At 43.8% G+C, this 24,454-nt stretch overlaps 1 protein-coding gene across 2 annotated transcripts in view; it reads left to right on the forward strand.

The window, feature by feature from the left end:
• The window catches only part of LOC119661170, a 283,268-nt gene that overhangs the window by 150,977 nt on the left and 107,837 nt on the right, over positions 1–24,454 (forward strand). For both annotated transcript variants that reach the window (XM_038070385.1, XM_038070386.1), the window contains exon 6: positions 665–904. In XM_038070385.1, the coding sequence (XP_037926313.1) occupies positions 665–904 (240 nt within the window). The remainder of the gene's footprint in view (positions 1–664; positions 905–24,454) is intronic.

Consider the following 24,454-nt stretch of genomic DNA (forward strand, 5'->3'; position numbering starts at 1 on the left):
ATTCCTGGCTCCAAACGGACGAGGAGCCGACCTCAGTGGTAAAGGCCAAACGAGAAAATGAAAATTTCAATTCGACAGGTTAGGTTTCCATTGATGGATGTTGATTTATTGGAGCTTCTGTACATTGTGCCCTCAACCGTCTATCACTTTTGCCTTATTTGGGTGGCTCTCTCTATGCTTCTAATAACAATACCTACGTGTTATGATTAGGCTACCTTCGAAGTTTGTCAGCCCTTTCGTTGGATTCAGCATTGTACTCTCTGGTTGGTTCTTTTGCGATGGGCTGTATGGATTGGGAGATTAGTAGACGTTCGCGATTCTAACATTGTGGCGGTGAATTGGTTACTGGAGTCCGAAGGAATTGGTGCCTTGTCGCTACTAGGTACTCCAGTTGTTTTATTTTTTCGAAGATGGTACTACTGTTTGATGCATACATGTGAATTCTTATGAAAATCTGTCAAGTCATTCGGATCATCACAGCTGATTGAAGTTGACGTGTCATATTATTTTCTTTATAATGAAGATGAAAATGAATTTTAGCACCAAATCAAATTCATGAACAATTATTGAAATTAGAGAAGGTTTTACTTCTTTTGGAAATTAGAAGATCACTGAAACAAAATGTGAATGAAAATGATTCATTATTTTTTTTCTACCTTTTCAGCATCTTGTAAATTAGTTCGATGCTTGAACAACCTGACATGTGTTGAGGATCAGTATGGTTTGCCGCATTGTATTTCATGTACAATTTCGTGTCCCCAAGATGATGCGACACCCGTAATTGATCCATCGAGAGCAGTATGTGGCGTAGATGGGCTGACATACAAAAGCATATGTGATATAAATCGTTTGATTTGTACAACAGGTCGTTCTATTGCCGTCGCCTACTATGGACTATGCAAAGGTAAGTACAAAACCCTTTTTGTTTTCGGTAACATTTTCCAGGAAAGTGACAACAAACATTTTCTTTGACTGGTTAATCGGTTGACAATTCAAATGGCTTAGGGTTTCAAATTAACCCCGTTCATTTCATTGATTTTGAACTGCGCCAATCCATAACTTCCGATAAAGACAAGAAATTTCACTCTTCATATGGCAGGGTATATAGCCATGGCCTAAATTTGATGCCCTTGCATTTATGCAACTTGAACTGATAAGGTCGCCATACTCTGTCCGTCCAACTGACCTACATTTCTTCACCCACATCTGCACCAATTTGGAGGTTTGTATACCGTTAATTTGTTAACTGTCGATCAAATTACATTCTGGTTGGCAATGAGGCAACTAGAATGGTCCCACAACGCCAAAAACACAGGCGAATAAAAGTGAAGAAAAAGGAAACACTCAACGAATCTCGGGTAGAATACTGATACAACAGTGAAGGTTGTGAATGATTGAACTGACGCATGATAGGAATTTTGTTTCATCAATGGCATTACTTAGGAAATGGGCTGTTTTCACTTTAACGTTAAGGTTAGGACAGTGATGGCATTTCTAGAAATAAACTGCTGGATTTGTCATGAGTTGGGCTCATGGTTCTATGAAACAACTATGACAAAAAAACCTGAAGTCCGAAAATATGTAGCAACTCACGCCGATTGCAAATGGTACCTAATGTGGGGAGCTGAAATATTAAGGCCCATTGAAGGTGGTGCGTGGGATACAGGAAGGTTAGACCACACACCTGTGGGGCCTGAAAACGCTATTGTTATTCATTAAGAGCGGCGCCCAACGTGGGGTCATTCGTAGTGAACATCGAGGACAATCTCTTGTCCATTTGATATTTTAGGATTTATCTGCTTCAAATAAGTCCCAACATTTCATTTTTTTAACATAATAGCTGATTTTCCTAAGCAAAAGTTTACCAACTGTGTTTTGGGATTGTCGGAAGAAGACACAAGTTAGAAGGATGAGTATTGTTTGTGCACCTGATTGACCAACCTTTCAGGGTTTATCATTAACCAGGAGGTGTATTTCCACCGCATAAGCCAAGAGTAGTCTAATATTTTGTTGAGTCTGTCTCATCCCGTTATTCCAATGCCTACATGATGGGTCATTATTATAGACAAAAGAACAGTGGTCGCTCAAAAGCGTTCTCATTTTAGGTTCACTTAGCTTCAGATCATTCAGGTCAAAAGAGACAACATGGCCCGACTTCTATACTGTAATCTTCAGGTGTTTTCATTGTTATGACTTTCATAATTCTAAGTTGTCCCATAAATGGTATTTGGGAACTCTTTCATGCAAGTTTCTTTGCCCTCGGTGCCCCGTTGGCTACATTAACGTTGTCTCACTTTTGTCTGCCAAGGTTTTAAGGTTTTTGCTGGTATTCCCATGCCTCATTGCCCAAATCTTACCAAAACCAGTCTATCAACTAGTTAAGTATAGTGTGAGGAGGGCACTACCACCTTTTCTCGGTTGTGGTATCAACGGGATTTGGTAAAGCAGGGGCATCATTTAAAGAGTTGAGTTTCTTCTGGAATTTATTTTTAGTAGAAGAAGTTCACAACATAATCCTAGAAAATGCTCTTATGAGTGGACTAGGTTATAACTGAATAGTTTCGGAGAAACTAAATGTGTCACTTTACAGAATAGTCAAATTGACGTTGAAGGCGATTCAGAAATAGAATAATAAGGTAGAGAGACCAAATTAGGATGACCATATAAGGCAGCTGCCCCATAACATGGCTTATATGGATTTGAGCGACGATATTAGTGATGAACTAGGACTGGATACAATTGTTGAAGGCTGCAGTAGAGGTATGAGGTCAACTATCCAGTTAAGGTAGTCACTACATAAGGAGACCAACCTCAACGGAACAGGATCATATCCAAGATGACGTTAGAGGTTCAAAACTCATCAACTGGATAGGTAAGGTGGGAAATTCTGTGATGGAATCGAACAAACCATGAAAACGTCGAAGCTAAGCGAGATTTTAGCTAAGGACAGAACAATAACCTTTGTTTGTCTGAAAAAGGAAAGCAGAAGGTAAGATAATTGGAGGGCTGTAGTATTTTGTCAGTTTGGTCAATTCTCCACGATAGAGGCAAGCTCCATTTTGTCTGACATTCCAATAGCAGACAGAGGACTGCTTGAAAATAGCTAAAATGGAGTAGGATAAGCAAAGCCTTTGAGCACTCAGACCCTAGCGGTCCTTTGTACACGATTCTCTGTCTTACGGAATATCTCGGATTCGTTTATGGGATTTTTGTTAGTGGCTTAGATGGTATCCGATGCAGCTAGAGCATATCAGCATCAAAAATCTGATGTCTGATGCTTCCATAGGCGGTACACTCACATAGAAAATGCTCCGTGGATTACACTCCCTCATTACAGAAGGGACATATGCCCAGCTAGGGAATTTTGGCCAGTCAGAATACCCGCAGTACTCCCACAAATCTAAACTTTGAAGTATGCTTGTTCGGTTTTTACAAGAAGGTAAGCTGCACTTGTCATCATGGGAAGCTTGTTCCCAACTTTTTGATAGCAGCGTTAGCCAATGCTAATGACACCCTAATTGCTGGTTCTGCTCCAGGCATGGGGAAAATTGGACCTCCCTTTTGCTAAGACTTCCCCAATTTTTCTCTACACCACAATAACCAGGTACCCAGAAATGTTCCATCATATCAATCATATCAAATGGTTTCTACATTCATCATAATCATCATCAACGGCGCAACAACCGGTATCCGGTCTAGGGCTGCTTTAACAAGGAACTCCAGACACAGATTTTGCGCCGAGGTCCACCAATTCGATATCCCGAAAAGCTATATTGGCCCCCTATATGTTCTTACATTGATCAATGCTGAGAGGTGGGGGTGTTCAATCAGCACGCGGTCAATTTGGTCGAAAGTGGTCCTGTCTGGAGAGGCCCACGTATGTTTGTGGACCGCTTTCCGCGCAAACCAGGCACTTCCAAAAACCATTTCGGCGATACTGTTAACTGAATAATCCGCAGTCCGTTATCATTGGTATCCTTATGTAAGCTATGGGAGCCGAAATATCGCTTTAATATGGTCTCCGTCTTTACTTGACTGTTGAAATCTCCAAGTATAATTGTGATATCATACTTAGGACAGGCTTCGAGGGTTCGTGCTACTGCCTCGTAGCCTTCTCCGGCTCTCCAGTCTCCTCTGTAGGGTCGTGAACGTTTATGAGGCTTATATTCCTAAATTTGCCTCGCAAGCGGAGAGTGCATAGTCGTTCGCTTATATTTTCAAAGCCGACAACAGCAGGTTTTATTTTTTGGCTTACTAAGAAACCTATTCCAAGCACATGGTTTACTGGATTGCCGCTATAATATATGGTGTAGAACTCTCTCTTCAGGAGATCGGCGCCTGTCCGACGCATCTGTTGCAACGCTGTTATATCAACCCTATATTGGGTGTAGGTGACTTGCTTGGCAGCTCCTTCGCTATACAGGGAGCACACGTTCCATGAGAAAATGCGCAAATCGTTATTCCGTTGTCGTTGCCGGGTCCGTCGTTTTAAAATCCGTCCTGTCCGAGGCTCCTGTTGTGGCTTCGTAACAAGTTGTTTTCCGTGTAGGGTTGTCAGCCCTACCCAACCCCCACCTGGAGGACCAGTTGGTACAATTTGTCCCGTTTTTAGGCGCGGGAGACCCGCCTTCGTCCTTCTCCGTCTGCAGCTTTTCGTTAAGAAAGAGCTCCCAGCGGTCACCACGTGGAGGTGGAGATAGGGTTTGGTAGTAGAGCTGTTGGTGTTGGTTCAGCAGGCATTTCCCAGGTTTTATACTCCATCGTGGGTACCAATCCACGTTTCGCCCTGGGACCTATACTACCCTTTGACCACCAATTCTGAAATAGGTAGGACTATAAGAACCCCAAAGAAGGGTAGCGACATCCGAGAAAATCAACTGAGGCTCAGGACGGCTTGTGTGCAAGAATATGACTCGCAAAATGGACGTTGAATAGTGTGTCAAAGGCTGGTCCGCCGTATCTCATGATTCGACTAATCAAAATTTATGCTCTTTTCAACAGAAAGGATTCGTCATATTCGACTACCTTCTGTACATCGTATAAATTTATTCGTATTTACGAATACAAATATGCCCAACACTGAACAACACTATGCTGTCAAAGGCCCCTTCAATTCGCATGGTCACCCCCATTACGTATTCGTCTTTCAGAGTTGTACCCTCTATCTTTGAAGCCAAAGAGTGAAGAGCAGACTCACAGGATTTTCCACGCTGGTAAGTGTGATTTTTTTTTCATTTAGTCGGTGCGATGTTAGCGCCTGCCCGCGAATGTGATGCTCAAAGAGTCTCTCTAGATATTTCGGCAAAAATGATCTTAAGCTGATCTGTCTGAAGTTCTTTGAAATTGAATAGTCCCAGGGTTAGGTTTAAAGATAACCTTAACCTTCTGTCAAGAGATAACCACATGGCCCAGAGCAAGACATCTTCGAAAAATATGTTTTAGAAGTTGCTCTAAGTGCTCTGTATTCTATGAGTGCTTTGAAGTGTTTAAAGGATAAAGTAGCAGCTCTCGCTTTTCAGTCGGTAACAACTGCTCTGGCAGTATCCCAATTATCCTTGCTTCGTGTTGGAAGGTTTTCAGAAATCGCCAAGAATCACAACCTGTTTAGAGTTCAAGGTCACTTGATTATGCATACTCTATCAGATACCTTAGCTCCGCCGGCAGAGGACACAAAGAACCATGGGGTAGATAAGCAGAGCCAACTATCCTAGTATTGCAAGTTAACCAACCTCAATCAGGTCTTGGGAAGAGAATTGTCTCAACATGGTTGCCTCTAATAATTTTGACATCAGGGCCCAGGCTCTTAGCCTCGAGAAACTCTCATCGATCAAGATCCTAGCCCCCTTTACTGATTCATTGTAGGTAGTAACATTCTTCCGTAATTTAAAGCCTGTCCTTTGGAGTGCTGTCATCGTCTTGCTGTCGTCTACGTAAAAACTGTCAATAATGTTTGGCATGCCTGACTGTATCACAACTTCTCGTCCTCGGTTAGTTACCGCAGTATATGTAATGCTATATATGGGGTCAGGATGGTCCTGTAAGTAATTGCATGGTGGCAACCGAGATCTGACGAAGTGTTGACAAATTGTTTGATTGGGAAAACACCTTCTTCCTTGGCTTTTGGCTTCGTGCAACTGCCCCTTTGTGGTTTAAAGGAAAAAAACTAACAGTGCTACCTCAGAATTATCATTGCTAACCTCTATATGTTGAATAATGCGTAATTCCTCTCTAGTTCCTGGTTCTTGTTCACCATTGATATAAACAGGTCTTTAATTGTTCGTCATCGGCTGTAAAACCTATCAAATTGGGGAATTGCAAACCGTTCAATGTCCACACTGCGAACATAATGATCAACTGAAATTTCCTGTACAAGCTGAGGAAAAAAAATGAGTAGAGGACAAATGCAAGCTTCTCGGGCAATCGTGGGAAAGAGGTTCCCCCAGGAATTCAAGACGGTTGTATAAATCGAAAGGAAAAGAAAAGGTAGATTTGCGGTAACAATAGTTTGAGTTGTCCTCTGAGCTAGACCTTGAGAATCTATTTCTGTCTTCCCTGCTTGTCGTAAAAGGCGACTAAAATAGAAATTTGTGGGTTAGCAAATTTCGAAAATTCACTGCTACCAAAACGTCAACAACGCCCCGGATGGCGACTGGCTGGAATCCTTTGGCTAGAATGTGCGGGGGTCCTCAGATTGCTCGCCTTCCCCAACTGGAACGAGAATTCCAAAGATTAATGTTGGACATTCTTCATCTAAGTGATGGTAGGACTTTGGAGAGTACTCCACTCTTTTTCTGACGGCAATGTGTTTGAGTGAGAAGGGAATATTGATTACGCTGATGACATCTGTGTGCTATCTCGCCGGGTCACTGACTTTGGCTAAATGGCTCTGGATTTGGAAAGACAGTCAAGTTTGGTCGGATTGATGATAAACTCCAACAAAACCAAGGTTCTCATTCTGTTGTCGAGTAATAATATTCTTCCACACATATGTCCATGAATAGACAGAGTACGAAGACATCGATCAATTTGCATATCTTGGAAGCGTAATTTCTACCGACGGTGTCACCGAACTGGATGTCGCCCGACGCATCCAATGCGCTAGATCTGCTTTCGCTGCCTACTTTTCTGTACTAATGTCCTTTCTGTCTTGGAGAGGCACTTGGAAAGTGACCATCACTGTTATTCGAAAATTCCCAAGCCCTTGTTAAAATTTGTCTGTAGCATATCATCGGGGTACCCTGGCCTGATACAATTTGGAACGATAACTTGGTTGGCGCTCTGGCCAGTTATTGGTGAACATGTTGATGAGAGGGCGGAATTGGTAGTGGATAGGTCACATGTTAAGGGGGGAGGGTCAGGGTGGCAAACTCATTGCTGGCTGCACCACATACTGGTAACCACTCCGCCAAGATGGTCGACGAATGGGTTGCCCCAAGAGCACATGATGCAGAACAGTGAAGGAGTGCATGGTCCTTGGCAAGTGCTAGGAGGAGCTGAAGTGTATTTCGGCAAATCGTAAACGATGGTCTGTAGACGCGATTGACGCGCTATTTCTGGTAGGATGCTTTTAGGAATATTGTTATAGCCTCCTTTGACGCAATTTTGGTAGAGGTGAATCTAGAAATGTCATGAATTGCCTTTGCTTCAAGATCTGCTTTCATATTTTGGAGATTGCTTTTGTGGCCTGGTATCCAGAAAATCTTTCAATGCCTGGCGAAGGTGGAGGTAATTCTGAAAATATCCTGGACCAGTTGTGCAGGGACCATCGAGTTTGTTGCAATCCGTTTTGCAGTCTGTGAAGGCGGAATTGGGTTAGCTGAACAAGGTTTGTAGGTTGAGTATGACCATGATGCTGTGATCATTCAAGAGTTGGGACTGATTTTATCTGCGTATGTTTGGGAGTGATTGAATTTAACGAAGGCGCGGGTGAAGTTACTTTCCGGTTTTGGGGAAGGATTTGAGGTAATTAAGAAAGTTAGGGTTGAGGACTTATTAACAGAACTTACGTTGAGAGCCTTTCAGTAAAGCTCTGTGATATAAAAAGAAAATCCAAAATAGTTTCTTTGAACTTTACTAAATTGTTTGTTATTCTTTTGCAGATATGCATATTTTGGTAACTACCTGTGGCCTTCCTCAGTGTTTAGGTTTGGACGTTTTTAGGAAAGTTCAAGGAAACTGTTTTGGATTTTCTTTTTATATCACGAGTTGAAAGCTCCAATTTTTTGTAGGTGTGGGAGAATGCCTTTTTTAATGGTCCAGGTCCCATACATTTTTGACAGGGGCTTTATGATTTTTGCCAGCTGCACTTGTGTTTTCCATGTGAGGCAGATGCATTGTAGGACAATAAAATTTGGGTAGGACCAGAGTTGCCGGTATTGTTTAAAGGCATTGATTTTTAAGGTTATTAAAATCGGTTCACTGTCTGTCTCTCTATTTTTTTTTTTTTTTGTTAAGGAGGTCGAAATCTTCAAAAGACACTGGCCTCGACACAGCAGTGTGTAGCATTTTTACCCACAAAAGTCACCCGTTGCCTCGTGAAACCGCGGGTCGAAATCAGCTTACTTTAGCTAGGTCTCCTATCTTCTGTGCCCTTTCCGAAAGATGTTTACGTTGCTTTCGCTAGCCAGAACAATATCTAACAGCGCAAAGGCCTCTAAAAGACTACACCACTCCGCCAATTGAGTCTAACACCTATACGCCATCGTGACAGTTTCGATAGGGTTCACTAATGATGACAATTTCTATCTCAGATTCATAAGTGGTCTGCCCAAGGAAATGCTGAGCAACTCTGCAATGATTGTGGTTTATTTGAACAAACCCCATTTCTTCCTTCCTTTCGCGCAATAGGCATTTCGGGTCCATATTGCACCCTTTGGTAATATGGCCTTTTTCGCCACACTTTCTGCATTGATCGGACCGATCAATGCCTTCGCGGAGTGCCCAAACTTAAGACACTTGAAGCTACTCTTTAGTAAAATTTGATCTCTCTCACGGCAGACAGCTAACAACGGATTTTTCGTCCAATTTATTCCAACTTAAACTGTTCCTTCAAAGGAATGCAAATTTTTCCTTTTGGATGTCACTTCGTCCAGATCCTCGACATTCTTCCAAACAAGTTCTTAACTTGGGTACCAAACCATCAGTTTTGTCCAAACTGGATTTTTTATCATAAGCATGAGACCCTTCAGATTTGACTATCTCTGCTGCCTGGATCTTTTAGGTCCAGGTCAGCTTTGACTTTTTTCAATATCGTATGACTGAATGCCCCTGTTGAAGGTAACAATTGCCTCTGGGCGGATTCTCACCTTTGCTTTGTTCTTCGCCTTTTTGCTGTTTATGACTTCGGTCCATTCGCCATTTTCGTTTCCCTTGTATCTCGCTTCCAACTATGGTCTTAAGCCACTCTGCAGTGCCTTTCGCCGCACAGTCCACCAGTATGTGACCTGATCGAAAGCATATCCCGGTGAACAGAAGTTTCACTGTTCATCCCTTACAAATCTGCCTGACGACAAGGTCTTCGATAGTTTCCTGCTCCTTACGAGTTGCTATTTACTCGGGAAGCATTTTTGGCAGTATGGCTAGTCGAATGACCATGAGCGCACTTGCATAGTTTTTGGCAGGCTTCCTGATTCCTGCCTTCCTCCCTGACCTGCCCGGGTTTTCTTTCATCTTGGATATAGGTTTGGATTTTTTGGGAGCATTCTCCTCATGCGGACTAATCTCCACTGCTCCCCGCTTTCTTGGCTCCGATAAAGATGGCTTAGGTCTATTCTGAGCATTCTTAAAGGCCTTTCTCGTTTCAGGCTTTCCTTCAGATAATGCAGGTTCTATTTAGCACCTTTACCACTGCGACTTGTCTGCTTCCTGACCTCCATTATATTGATCTCAGATGTGCTTTTACTTTTCCTGCTTTTTGAGAACTGGTGTTTGCTGGTTGTTATCCTCGCAGTATACCAATGTTGACCTTGGATCTATTGCTTGACATCCCAAATTCTCCCTTCTTGGATGTAATCACCTGGCTCTAAGTATTTTGGAGATGTGCCTCTGCCTAGTTAACCAGTTAGATAAGCGTTTATGCTTTCTTGGCTTAGATGGCTTAGGTCTTCCTGAGCATTCTTAAGGGCCTTTCTGGTTTCAGGCCTTCCTTCAGATAACGCAGGTCCCATTTAGCATCTGTGCACGTCTATTATATTGACGTCCTGACGTCTATTATATTGACCTCAGATGTGCTTTTGTTGTGCTTGTTTCGTTGTATTTTTTCGTAATTTTTGTGATGTTACTCATTTGAGTATGGGGGTTAGGACGTCCGCTGTGCCTTAGTCCCCCGTAGCACGGTAAACTTAAACTTACTTTCTGAAGCGAAAAGTATCAGTCAGGCCTTGATCGAACTCCCGACTGTAAACTATCCAATGGGTACGGTTCGCATGACACCCTGGATTGAGGGAGGTGTTTTTCGACTCCCCAGTCTAGATCCGTAGCGTACAGGATATGGCTACCACCACTCACTAACGGTCTTGGTAGACGAGGGGCTTGGCCCCTGAAAAGCGACATCCTAGAGGAGAGACAGCTCATTATCAAGGGGAGATAGGTTGGCTCCAGGGAGCTATATTGCGCGCAGTCTATACTGCAGTGTTCTGCTTGACCCTTATTGTTATTAGAAAGGGTCTCTTTGTCTAGGTGCACCTTATCTGTCACTTTTGTCAAAATTCCTTTTCTGCAAACTTGAAATTCGGTTCAAAATGGAACTAATGCCATAATAACACCAGGAACTTAGCATTGGTTTGCCTATTTATGTAACGTAATGCACCCAGTATTCCTGTTTGGAATTTTTCTCCTGAGTTCGAATCAGGAATTTTTCTTCAAAGAACTCTTCAGCTCACTTATGCATAACGCGTCAATTTTCTCCCTTGATTCTATTGCCATATGAAACCGCATTAATAAAACTTCGTGATTATATCAAATTACTTTAACTCCATTCCAAGATATAAACTATGATGAATGCCCCGAGGTGCGCTTGAAGCGACGACAACATTTAGTTACAATTTAGGTAAAAAATTATGCAGACAATTGAGGAGTAATTTAATGCAACTGCACTAATAGGGAGGCAGTAGCTTTAAACATCCATTGAACAACGGGCCGGAGGGACGTTTTTTGTGGTTGTACTTTAAAGAGGCCGAGCTTCGTGAGTATCCTTATCAGCGCATACCTTCCTAAAGTATCTATTATTGAATTTTTCATTCAAATGTTATGAACTGGCAGCGGATATCCTATTTTTCTCCATCTTCGAACCTAGCCTTACTGTTAGACAGAAATAGATACTTCTCTGACTGCAGCTCCAACAGCTTGTCACTAACCCCCTAGATCTATTATTATTATCCAGCCTCGAACCAAATGGTTGAGGATATCTGTGAGCTCCATCGAGCTGAAGAAAATAGATGTCGTCGAGGTTTTGAGGTCTGGCAGGAAATCCTAGACAATAATACCTGACGGTGCTGAGAAGTTGCAAATATACGTGTTGGGTCACGAATAGCGACAGCTTCCAGACGGGGATAGATGATACTGTAAACCATCCTACAAGATACGAATTTTACTTAATAAAGTGAAGTGTCTGAGGTTTCGCTGGTAGTGTTGAGTAGTGCAATAGGTTAATAAATGGTGTATTTTTCAGGTTGATTTCCTCGTGAATTCAGTGGAGGTTAGCATTTATTGCTCAGAAGTAAGTGGAGGTTTGCAATTACAGATATCGGTAATGGATTAATGTGTATGCGGTAGGCAGATTAATCTCCATTCAACCGTGATTTTTGTAGGTAACTTTGCCGTTTAGAAACCCTCTGACATAAGAGTTCTTTGCACAATCTAAGAAGCAACTCAACTCTCTCTGCAACTTTCCCACGTCCACGTTCCGTCGAGGATCATCGGCAGACATTGTGTTATCACATCGAGACGCGGTCAGATTCCATCCTACCGTTTATCCATTTATTTATTTATTTATTTCACGTCCTCCTTTTTTGTTCTGCATGCCGCTGCTGCCTTTCGAGATTCCTCACGCCAGAAGGTGTTCGCTGTGGAGAGGTTTTTGCATCTTTTTTTCAAAACATGGATATACTTATCAAGCATCAATATCAACACCCCCATAAATTCATGTAGCGTGACTTGTTTGTTTGCAAACGTATAGTGCATATTGCACTTCCTTGAATTCCGCGCAAGAAGTTTTGCATAGTATGCGAAAGTGTTGCATTTGGGATATATTCTTGGCCTCGTCAGGCGCTGATTCCTCCTCCCTCACGGAGGCTGTCGCGTCTGAGTTCTGACGTCCCAGCACTGATTCATATGTATCCCGAGGATAGGGATGGGTTAGGCCAGGGTACTATGTTTAGAATTTTAAAGAATTTGTAACGTAAATAATTATTGGAAGTATTCAGAAGTATGTCAAAACACATTCACTGCAATTCACGTGTTTGTCCGTATCTCCTTTCATATCATGGGTAGGTGTTGCACTTTTGATTTATCAGTCATGGGGTTCGCTTATATTTGAGTTATTGAGTTCGGACTTTTTACTCTTTCCGTGTAAATTAGTTAATTGACCCGAAGGAACGATGGAGGAAGGAGGCTTGTTTATTGTTATGTCTAATGGTGCCAATGTTTATATTTATAATTTCTTACCTTATTGTATGCATTTGAAATGCAGACTGCATCCAAATGTGCTCACTTTATGATGATCAGACAAATTTGCCTTGGATGCATTGGATGTCTGTTTTGTCTGATTTGTGTTTGAAAGCATAAAAGTGGGTATAACGAACATCCAAGATGGAAATCAAGTATGGAATGTATTCTTTTTTGGCTTATTAATACTATTGGCGAAGACGTGTAATGAACTTGAATGAGTAGGATGATCAGAGCGATCATCCTAAGTGGCTGACAACGACCTAAAGGGCAGAGCTATCCCTCAAACCTAAAAAAATTGGTGAAGTTGACCGTGAAGGTCCGTCCGCAAAGATTGAAACTCCATCAAAGTGCTCGGTCGACACGTTCTTGTGGGGGGTCGTTTGAGCGCTTTGATCCCTCATGCTTCATTACTACAAAATCAACGTGTCTATTCCGATGCATGGGTCCGCACCGGATTCCAAAATAGACAATACAAGGGAATTCGCGACGGCCTATCGAATAACGACCAGAACGCGAGATAAAATTGAAAAACAAAACAAAAACGGCCCGACCGCGCGCGTGTAATCGTAAGTCTCCGGATCCGAGTGCTGCGATCAAGGAGGGGAAGATCCACGACGAATCACAGTCCCGATTATTGCCTCTTCCGCCTCAGATATGGAATGAGGCGCGGCCCCTGAGGTTCCCACCCTTCCTTGACATCCTCAGGCCAGTTTGTCTTTTTGAGGATCTCCCTGTACAGTTTTTGCGGGAGCAAGGAGGGAAAGAGCGGGAGGAAGTCCTCAAATTACGTAAAACTCAATTAGAATTCATAATGTAATTATTCAAAAAATTCAAATATATAAAAAAATAATCAAAAATTAGAAAAAAAAATAAAACAAAAATTAAATCAAATTAAAAATCATCGAAAAAAAAGAAATTTGAAAAAAAAACTTTACACTTACTTTTGCTATTAAACACTCCGAGCTTGGCGTGGTAGCTTCTTCTGTGGCGGGAAGAAATTAAGCACATTAGGAATTCCTGTCTGTCTGTCTGTCTGTCAGCGTGTGGGATTTTTACCCACTAAAACCACCCCCAACTCCCTCTCTGCCCCGCGGAACCACCATAAGGTATTACATCACGGGGCGGAGTCAGCTCACTCTAGCTTTGTCACCTTTCTTCTATACGCGGCGCACGTGACCGCGCTTTTCTCCTTTCCTCTGCCTTTCGCAATTTATCTTGAATAGATGCGATCATGGAGTTGACTGCATCCCAATTCTCTTGATGTGCTAGCATTTTCGCCACCAGATTTTCTGGTACCAGCACCTCTCCTAGAGTCTCCTCTAGATTCCTCCTTTCTTCCACAAATCTCGGACAGTGGAAGAATACATGCTCTGGGTCCTCTGGGACTCCCTCGCAATTTGGACAGTCGGGTGAGGTCTCCAGTTTAAACCTGTGAAGGTATTGGTGATATCCTCCATGTCCCGTGAGAAACTGGGTGAGATTATAATTAATCTCACCGTGTCGTCTCTCTACCGACCCTTTCCCGAGCGTTCCCACCGCTCTTGCCATCTATTTATGGATCTCTCCCTCTCAGCGTTCTTCGTCTGCGATAAGGGAGAGATTGGCTTTGCATTGTATATATTCGCCATCTCATCTGCCAAGATATCAATGGGCATCATTCCAGAGATGACGAATGCTGCATCATCTGAGACAGTCCTGAAGGCAGAACATACCCTCAGAGCTGTCCTCCTGTAGACTGCATTCAGTTTGCTATTATTAACTGACATCCGCAATGCCTCGCTCCAAACTGGGGTCGCATAGAGCATGATTGAGGTCACCACCCTGGCTATAAGCAACCTAGGGGTATGCCGTGGCCCTACCTCGTTTGGCATCATCCTCGCCAGGGCCATACTGGCAGTGGATGATTTATCACACACATACTGTACGTGTTGCTTATAGCTGAGCTTCCTGTCTATCACCACCCCCAAGTATTTGATGGTCAGCTTGGAAGTGATGATATGATTCCCGATTCTAACACAGGCGTAATTTCTCTTCCGGCGCTTCGTGATGAGAACCGCTTCTGTTTTTTCCTCCGCAAGCGTCAGACCAGAGCTCTTGAACCAGCATTTGACAGCACTGATTGCCTCGCTTGAGTATAACTCAGCATCTTCGAGATGCGTTGCGACAACAACCAGTGCTATGTCGTCAGCGTAACCCACCACTGTGGCTTCCTCCGGAAGGGGAAGATTAAGTACATCATTGTACATGATGTTCCACAATAGTGGGCCCAATACGGAGCCCTGTGGGACACCTGCGAAAACAACATACTCCTGGGGTCCGTCATCAGTGTCATACCAGAGCCTCCTTTCAGTTAAGTAATTTTACCAGGCTTAGGCAGAAGTACCAACTTCTGTCGCTTCCAAGCCGCTGGAAATATTCCTTCGGACATGCACGCTTCGAATAACTCAGCAAACATGTTCGCCTGGATTTCACGGCAAGCTAAAGGGCCTTATTCGGTACTCCGTCTAGGCCCGGCGCTTTATTGTCTCCTATTCTGCTGCAGATCTCCAGCAGCTCGTCTCTGGTGACTGGCGGGATTACCGTCACATTCAGAGGTGGTTGGAATGTGTCGGTGCTCTCCTCTTGCTGGGGGAATAACCCCTGGATAATTTTTAACAAGAGGGTGAGACACGTGATCTGCGGAGATGAACGGCCTCTGAATCATCCCATCACGATTCCATAAGCTCTCCTCCACCGGTTTACGTCCGCTTCTGAGCAGAGCTCCTTAAAGCATTTCCTCTTGCTACGCTGGATGGCGAGTTTGAGGATTTTGCGAGCTGCCTTATAGTCGCACTCTTTCTGCCCCTGATCGACTCTACCTACCGCCCTCTGAGCCGTCCTTCTGGCTCGGTGGCAGGCTGATCGAAGACCGGTCAGTTCATCATTCCACCGGTAGTTTGGTCTTCTACTGGGGAATGAGCACCTCCTAGGCATGGACGCATCACATGCTTTGGCGATGCATTGAGCCAGAAGGACGGCTCTTTCCTTCTGTCTGTCTGTCACACCCGATTTATTCGGAAACGACTAGACCGATTATCACGAAAATTGGTGAGAGTATGTAATCTGGTGTTCCCTTTACATGCAGTAAGTGGCGCCATCTTCTGTCAAGTCTAAGGGGGGCTCCCCATACATGTGAATGGAGGGTGCAAATTTTTTTTTCACAGAATGTAGCCATGTGGGATATCAAATGAAAGGTCTCAATTAGTACTTTTCCAAACTGGTTCAATATTTGATATTGGGTGAAACATAGGGGAGTGAGGGCTCAAAATATGACCCCCAAAAAGTGTAACAGGTCTCGTTCTCAGAACCTATCCAACCGAAAAATCTGGAAAAAATCATAGCGGCGCATCTCTACGAAATCTAGGCCTCAAAATATATCCGGTTCCGATATCTGCACAAATAAAGTTAATAATAGTATATTTCCATATTTTAGAAATTTACCCGGCAACCCGCCTCCCCCCCCCCCCCCCTCCCTATGGTCATCCCAGAAGTACAAAATTTAGCATGCATATAATGAAGAACATAGTGGACAGTTTGGTCAAGTTTGAAGAAAATCCAATTATTACTAACAAAGTTATAGGGGGTAAAACTTTACCATGTTTTGTGAATTTCGTGCACTCTACAACCTGCATGACGTCATCATCACATATCATTTCGTCAATACCACAACGAAATGAGTTGTTATGGATGGGGTCGCAAAGAATTATTTTGTTTTAGTTTTTTAATCGTCTCGTCTTCGTCTCCCACTACATTGCCTTGAACTCTGTCAGTTCATTTTGCGGAAACATGCGTATGCGTAAATCATTCGCCTCTGTCAAGATTAATTCGTCCGAATCCATTCAATAATGTGCAATCTGCGGCGAACATTAGGATAATTGCACATTATGAAATGCATTATTTGAGGAAATTAATTAAGAAAGAGCCGAATGAGATTCCGCTCCCGTCGCGAAGCCGCGGTCACTACAGACGTTTATTCGAAATTGCAGAGGAGGATCTTGTCACAAATGAGGATCCTGGAGACCACAATCAGAACCCCACCGTAAATAAAACAGCGGCACTGGCTTATGCCGGTGGTTTGCTAAGCATCCATACGTATAGATGCGCTGCCCCGCTCAAACTCCAAAATTGCACATAAATCTACTAAGTTCAACTTCCGGAAAGCCAACTTTGATAGTCTCAACTCAGCTTTACCGCATATCAACTGGGTTCACATATTAAGCAACTCAATGTGTGATCAAACTTTTAGCACCTTTTATAATATCCTGTCCGATTTCCTCGCCTGTTATGTCCCTTTTTTCCCTGCTTGCCTGCGTTTGTACCTAACTTGGTTCATAACGAAGATCCTTAATAATATGCGCCTGAAACATCCACTGCGGAAGAAGTTTTGGTATTCGAAGAACGACGCCGACCCTGCTCATTTTAAGGCTATGCGGTCCACTGTGAAGTCGATGATTAAAAAAACGCATAAAAGGTACTTGTAAAGCGTTGAAGCTACCCTTGCCCGCGGTAACTTGAAACCCTATTGGTCTCACACTCGCTACGCTTGTAATCCTACCCAATCTCTCCTTTCTTCTATCAGTTTTGCTGACTCCACTGCCAACTCCCCACAATAATCCTGCGACTTCTTTTCTCTTCCATGTTTTCCCCCTCAACCATTCCACCCCCCTACGCTTCTTCTAACTGCAGACTTCTCCGAATCTCTGGCCATTCCTCTCCTTAGGCCTTTCTTGGTTGAGTTCTTCATTGGTAATCTTGACACCAATGTCGGACCTGGCCCCCATGGATTTCCTAACCTCTTCCTTCTTAACTGTAGAAAACACATTTCCCGCCCCATGTGTATGTTCGACTACAAAATTCTAAAAGATTGCTACTTTCCCCATATCTCGCCCCTATCCTCAAGAGTGAAAAAAAATTTTACACTCCCCCCCCTTTTGAATGTATGGACCCCCCCTTAATCTCAACATAGAAGGATATCACTCACTGCATGTCTGGGCGTTCACAGTTCCCACCTTCTCACTAAATTTCGTGTCAATCGGTATAGTCGTTTCTGAGAAAAGTGCGTGTAACAGACAGAGAGATTCGGAAGCCGAAATCCAAAAGAATACCAGGATGGTCTGCAAAAGCGATGGATGAGCAAATATTCATGGAAGTGTGGCTAGACTTGCCTAGCAAAGCAGGCACCTCCACGGATAGAGCTGTCCATGTTACACAAAACATCTCTAAAGCATGTGACGCGTCGATGCCTAGGAGATGCTCATTCCCCACTAGAAGACCCAATTATTGGTGGAATAGTGAACTTGCCAGCCTTCGATCGATTTGCCACAGAACCAAACGAACGGCTCAGATGGCAATAGGTAGGATCGATCAAGATCATGTGCCCTATACTCCTGTTGAAAGTAATCCAGGGGTTATTTCCCCAACAAGAGGGGGGTGCTGACACCTTCCAGTGCCCTCTGAATGTGACGCCGATTCCACCAGTCACCAGGGACGAGCTGCTGGAGATATGCAGTCGAATAGGCGACAGCAAAGCCCCGGGTGTGGACGGCATACCGAATAAGGGCCTTAAACCTGCCGTAAAATGTACACCGAATATGTTCGCGGAGCTGTTCGAAACGTGCATGTCCGAGGGTATCTTTCCTCCACCGTGGAAGCGGCAGAAGCTGCTGCTACCGCCTAAGGCTGGCAAACCACAAGGGGAACCGTCCTCCTATAGATCCGTTTGTCTTCTAGACACTATGGGGAAAATGTTGGAGCGGATTATTTATAATAGATTACTCCCAGAGAGCCAAGGGGGCCTTTCAGATAGGAGGCAGTATGGGTTCCGTAAAGCCAGATCAACCATTAATGCCTTCAAAATGGTTACTGGCTTGGCTGAAAATGCAATTCATGGAAGGAGTTGTACCAGCAACTAATGTGTGGTGGTCACCCTGGATGTGAGGAATACATTCAACTCGGCCAATTGGAACCTTATACGAAAGTCTCTGGCGATGATTGGTGTTCTTATCTACCTCGCCGCTATTATAGATAGCAATCTAGTATAATTCCGATGATGGACCCAAGGAATACGTTGTCTCCACTGGTGTCCCACAGGGCTCTGTACTGGGCTCACTACTGTGGAACATCATGTATAATGATGTACTTAATCTTTCGCTTCCGGAGGAGGCCACGGCTGTGGGTTACGCCGACGATACAGCACTGGTTGTGGTCGCCAAGTATCTCGACGATGCTAAGTTACACTCAAGCGAAGCAATCAGTGTTGTTAAGACTTGGTTAAAGCGTACTGGACTGGCACAGGCGGAGTAAAAGACGGAAGCGGTGGAATCGGGAATCGTATCATCACTTCCAAGCCAGCCATCAAATATTTGGGGGTGCTGATAGACGGAAAACTCAAATTTAAGCAGCACATAGAGCATACCTGCGAAAAAGCATCCACCACTAGTATGGCTCTCGCAAGGATGATGCCGAAAGTAGGAGGACTGCGGCATACTTGCAGGCTGCTCATAGCTAGGGTGATGAGTTCAATCATGCCCAGTTTGTAGACACGCTCTGCAGGTTTTAGGCCATGCATATAAACTGAGTACGGTTTACAGAAGAATAACCTTAAGGGTGTGTTCTGCCTTCAGGACCGTCTCAGACGATGCGGTGTTCATCATTTCGGGAATGATGCCGATTGACATCCAGGCAACCGAAATGATGAACAATTATAACACCAGGTCCATTTCTCCCTTATCCCAGGTTAAAAAAAACCGAAAGGGAGAGATCCATTAGCAGATGGCAACAGAGATGGGACCAGTCAGAAAAGGGTCGTTGGATTTACAGGTTGATCCTTTCTATCGGGGAGTAGCTGGAGAGAAAGCATGGGGAGATCAATTATAATCTCACCCATTTCGCTTGTCTTGCTGTGAACTACCGCCTATCCCTCTTCTCTCTCTTCTTGCTTCAAATTCCTTGAAAAATACGTCAACGACTGGTTGACCGTGCACTTCGGTCTGCTCATTGTCAAAGAGCAGCATGGTTTCGTGAAACAAATCTACAGCTTCAAACCTTCTAGTATTTACCAACTTCGTTGATAAATGCTTTAATTTACAACAGGAAGTACATGCTATTTATACTAATTTCTCCAAAGCCTTTGATACCGTTAACCATAATATTCTCTCCTCTAAGCTCTCTCTCCTCAACTTCCCCCCTCATTCATTTCCTGGCTTGCCTCGTATCTCTCATACCGTTCCTGCAGAGTTTCTTTTCATGGTTACTCATCTCGTTCTTTCTCTCTTCCTCTGGTGTTCCCCAAAGATCTATACTCCTCCTCTACTCTTCCTGCTTTTTATCAATGACCTCGCCCCCATCCTCAACTGCCTGTGTTAGTTTTATGTAGACGACCTTAAATTATTTGCATCTGTATCGTCTCCGCTTGACTGTGCTCTCTTGTAGCCCAACGTTGATAATTTAATCCGTTGGTGTTCGGTTAACAAAATTACACTGAATGTCAACAAATGCCGATCACGACGAGCCGACCCCGCTTGTGAACGGGACAAAGGCTGAAGAAAAAGAAGAAGTCAACAAATGCCACTGGATCTGTAATTCACTTAACCTCCTCACCATCCTTTTCCTATTCTCTTAGTGGAGAAGCCATTTCACTACTGACCTCCTTCCAAGACCTGGGTATAATATTCACTGACAATCTTCGTTTCAATTCCCACTTTGTTGACATCATTAACAGAGCTTCCAAAATGTCAGGCTTTATCTATCCTACGTTCTTCCTCCGATTTTATCTCAATTCAGCCCTCCTTAACACCCTGCATCTCTCTTGTTAGAAAAATCCTTGAATATTGCTGTGCATTCTGGTCCCCTTCCGCATCTGTGGCTGTAGCGCTCTTGAAGTTATACAACGCAAATGCCCTCCACCCTCTTTTACAAAAAGAACCTTCCACGGGTTAAGTATCCGTCACGACTCTGCACCCTCAATCTCCCTTCCCTGCAGTAACGCAGTATCTTCCTGGTATGTGTATCCTTTTCAAAGTCTGTCATTGTCTTATGAACTGCTCAGGCAACTCTGATATTACTTTCCCCACCGCCTCTCATAATGTAGGTAGTGCAGATATTTTTGAAGTGCCCTTCGCGGAGCTCGACCTCTTGTTTCACTCCCTGATCCCGGGGCTATACCGATCCTAGAACGCCCTACAGCTTGGGTTCGTTGAATCTGTCTCTTTCTTTAGCTTTAAGCATATAGTAAGCTATTTACTTGCTCCTCCCTCTGAGGATAATATGTAACAAGAAATTTGTTTTCTGGATATTGGCTTAGTTAAATAAATAAATAACTAGCAACTGTGTTAGAGTATAGTCCCCAGTTATAAAGTTCAAGCATTCTGCCCGCAAGAGGGTCTGTCCGCGATATGGGTGTAACTAAAGCACCATCCTCTTGGAGCATATGCTGTCAAGGAGCCATCTCGGGTCCCATGGTAACTGATGATCTTCGGTGAAGTTTCATGACAAGAAACCATTTGAGATGAGTCCCTTTTGATTGCCCTCTTCGAATAAGTGGCAACGTTACTCCGCGGCCACTTAACTGGAATCAATTCAGCGAGGAAAATTGCAACCAGGTCTTTCCATATTATATTGCTCTGGATAATAAAACACATAAGAAGTGATAGGAAAACACTAAAGTTGTGGTTACGCACAACGGCCACTAAAACCTTTCGGCAATGTCTAGAAACTCCATCTTCCGTTTGAAGGTAGCGCGCTCGTATATATACATGTTTAGCATTTCACTGCTAGCAAATGTAATGGCTTAAGGTTTGGCGATAATCAAAAGATCATCCTGAGGGGCCGTTGACGATCAACAGGGGAGATCTATCCCAAAAACCTAAAAAGTTGGCGAAATTGAAGAAGAAGATCCATGAGGGATCACATCCTCGACCGACGCTTCCCCTACCTCAGATGTTTTGTGAGGCGCGGCTTCTGAGGTTCCCGCCCTTCCCTGGAGGATGTCCCTTTTGTAAAGAAAGTTTTGCGGAACTAGAGAGGAATAGACGGATAGGAAGTCCTCAATTAAAATAGATTTAGTTTGTACAAAAAAGCCAAAACACGAAAACAGAAACGTCTCCCCACGGAGACCCCCCCGTTCACATAAGTTTACTTTATATTGTGATGACGTCATACACCTCTTAGAGTGTAATGAATTTACCTGAAATGCGAAACTTTGAATTTATATAACTTTGTTAATAATCGTTCGATTGCGTTGAAACTTTTCAGAATTATGCCCTACATTATCGCCTATGCTGATGCCACTTACTTCTAGGATGAACTTAAGGAGGGTTTTCCGGTAAATTTCTAAAACATGGCAATATACTATTATGATAGTAATAATCGTTGGCGCAACAATCCATATTGGATCAGTGCCTTGAAGTGTGTTAGAGCGTTGCACCATGACGACGCCGGTTGGAAACGCATCCTGTGGCGACACGGTAGTAGTGGCGAGCTTCGAGACTTCAGGTGCATCATGGTAACATACGGGACTGCTTCGGTTCCGTTTTTGGCGCTAAGCGCAACGAACCAGCTGGGCACTGATGGGTTTACGTAGTATCTTGAGGTGGCTGCTGTTCTTTGACATACACTCTACTCAAACTCACTTCATGGAAGAGAGCAACTAGTGGCATTATTGGCATCCGCAAGTATGATACTCGGGAAATGGGCAGCGAATGAATAGCAATTTTTACAAGGTTTGACGTCAAGGTCTCTGCGCAAGGTAGATGTCAAACTGCGTGTGGTAGTATCCATCCTTGGGCTCAAGTGGCTCCCCAAGGACGATGCCTTTATGTTTAAAACCTTAGCTGCGCCTTATAAAATGGAGAACACAAAGCGCTCGATTTTATCTGAAATTACCCATATATTTGATCCAATAGACTGGGTGCTGCCGTGATTGTCATAGCCAAGATCATTATGCAGGACTTTTGGCTGAACAACTTGGATTGGGACTTCTCTTTACCGCAACCTTTTCAAGATCGTTGGACGAAATTTGGAAGCGAACTTACAGAGATCTTCACCATTCGGCATGTTTAAGGATAACAACTAGCAGCTTCACGGGTTCCCAAACACTTCATAACGAGCTTATGCTGCATCTATCTACTCTGTCGTTACTGTACATGCATCTACGCTGTTAACAGCAAAAACTAAGGCTGTTCCAACAAAGGTTCAATCCTTACTTCGATTAGAACTTTGCGTAGTGACGCTTCTCGCTCGATTGGTTTCACATATCTTCGATACAGCGCACCAACCACCGAAGGCGACTCACGTGTGGTTAGACTATCGATTCGTGCTGGAATGGTTCAAAAGCCGCCCTTATGGCGAACCGCACAAACGAAGCAGTTTTCAAAATTTGAAAAAATTATACGGATTTTGAACTATTGCTCCCGTTGCAGACTTCGCACTGTTGAAAAGCTAATGCATAGAGCCTTATTGAGCAGAGAATGGAGCCTCGCTCGTGTATTTTGTTTCAGAGTTGTTCAACTTCAATATTTCAAGGACGAGCGTGCGCGGCTCATCGTTGGCGAGTCAATATCAAAACGCAGGCCTTTAGCCAGACTCAGCCCTTTCATTTGTCAGCAAAGACTGATTCGGGTAGGTGGACGCCTACACTACTCACCGCTTCCATTCAACGAGAAACAGCCCATCGTGCTTCCAGATGGGTGCATCATCATCAGACGTTTCATCGAGAGCGGCGTGCAACTCATGCTATCCCATCTCTACCGCTCGTTCTAGATAACAAGATGTTCAGCAGTCGTCACCGGAGCACTTCGGTGGTGCGTCCGCTGCACTCGATTCTTCGAGCGCGTCGTCCCATCACGAGGCTTCGCCATCACAGGCTTGCATTATTCTGTTCTCCAGAGGCACAGGAGCTAAAACCACGAAAGCTACATAGCTATTTTTATCTGTTTTGTAATTTGAGCAGTGCACATCGAAATTACTCCCAATTCTGCGCTTTCCGAGGAGTCTAGGAGAAGCTCTACCCCGACAATTCTACAACGTTCAAGCTCGTGCTCCACAATTTGGCGGCCTTTGGAAGGCAGCGGTGCCCAGAACTATCGGAAGTCTCACTCTAACCTTTGAAGTGCTGTTAGCACTGGTTGCAAAAATCGAAGCATATTTCTACTAGAGGCTCCTCCGCCCACTCGGTTTAAACGCCAACGACGCTGCGGCTCTAACGCCGGCTCATTTCTTAGTTGAATCATCCTCGCTGTGCCCTCGCGAACCATACAACGACTCAGACCAGCAGACGTCCTTCAACAATCGATGGAGGCTGTGACGTTGCATCACATGTATCGCCGCAATAAATGGCTGAAACCGCAACCCAACTTACAAAAAGGAGATATCGTCTTGCTGACAGACGATACTATCCTAAAGGAAAACACACTTCTCGTTTTTATTCAAGAGAGAGACTACTGCTCAAGAACTTTGTTCTGTTTTAGAACCATCGGTGTAGAAGACACCAGTCTATCCTGCCACGTATTCTTCCGGTTCTTCCCAGTTTTCTCTACATTTGAGGACGATTCCCAAACACATACAGGGAGTTAAAAACCTGGATTTAGTTCTCCTAATTACTCGTCTAATTTTCTATGCCCTTCACGTCCATGAGCTACTCTGTAGTTACATATAAGGGCTGCAAATTGAGTAATGTATCTAGAGCTGTGCCGGATATCCAGTTTGTCTAGTTCGCAGTAAACAGTTTTTTGTATCACGCTAACTCACTACA

Source organism: Hermetia illucens, chromosome 1, assembly GCF_905115235.1.
Source record: "Hermetia illucens chromosome 1, iHerIll2.2.curated.20191125, whole genome shotgun sequence".
In the NCBI taxonomy this organism is placed as follows: domain Eukaryota; kingdom Metazoa; phylum Arthropoda; class Insecta; order Diptera; family Stratiomyidae; genus Hermetia; species Hermetia illucens.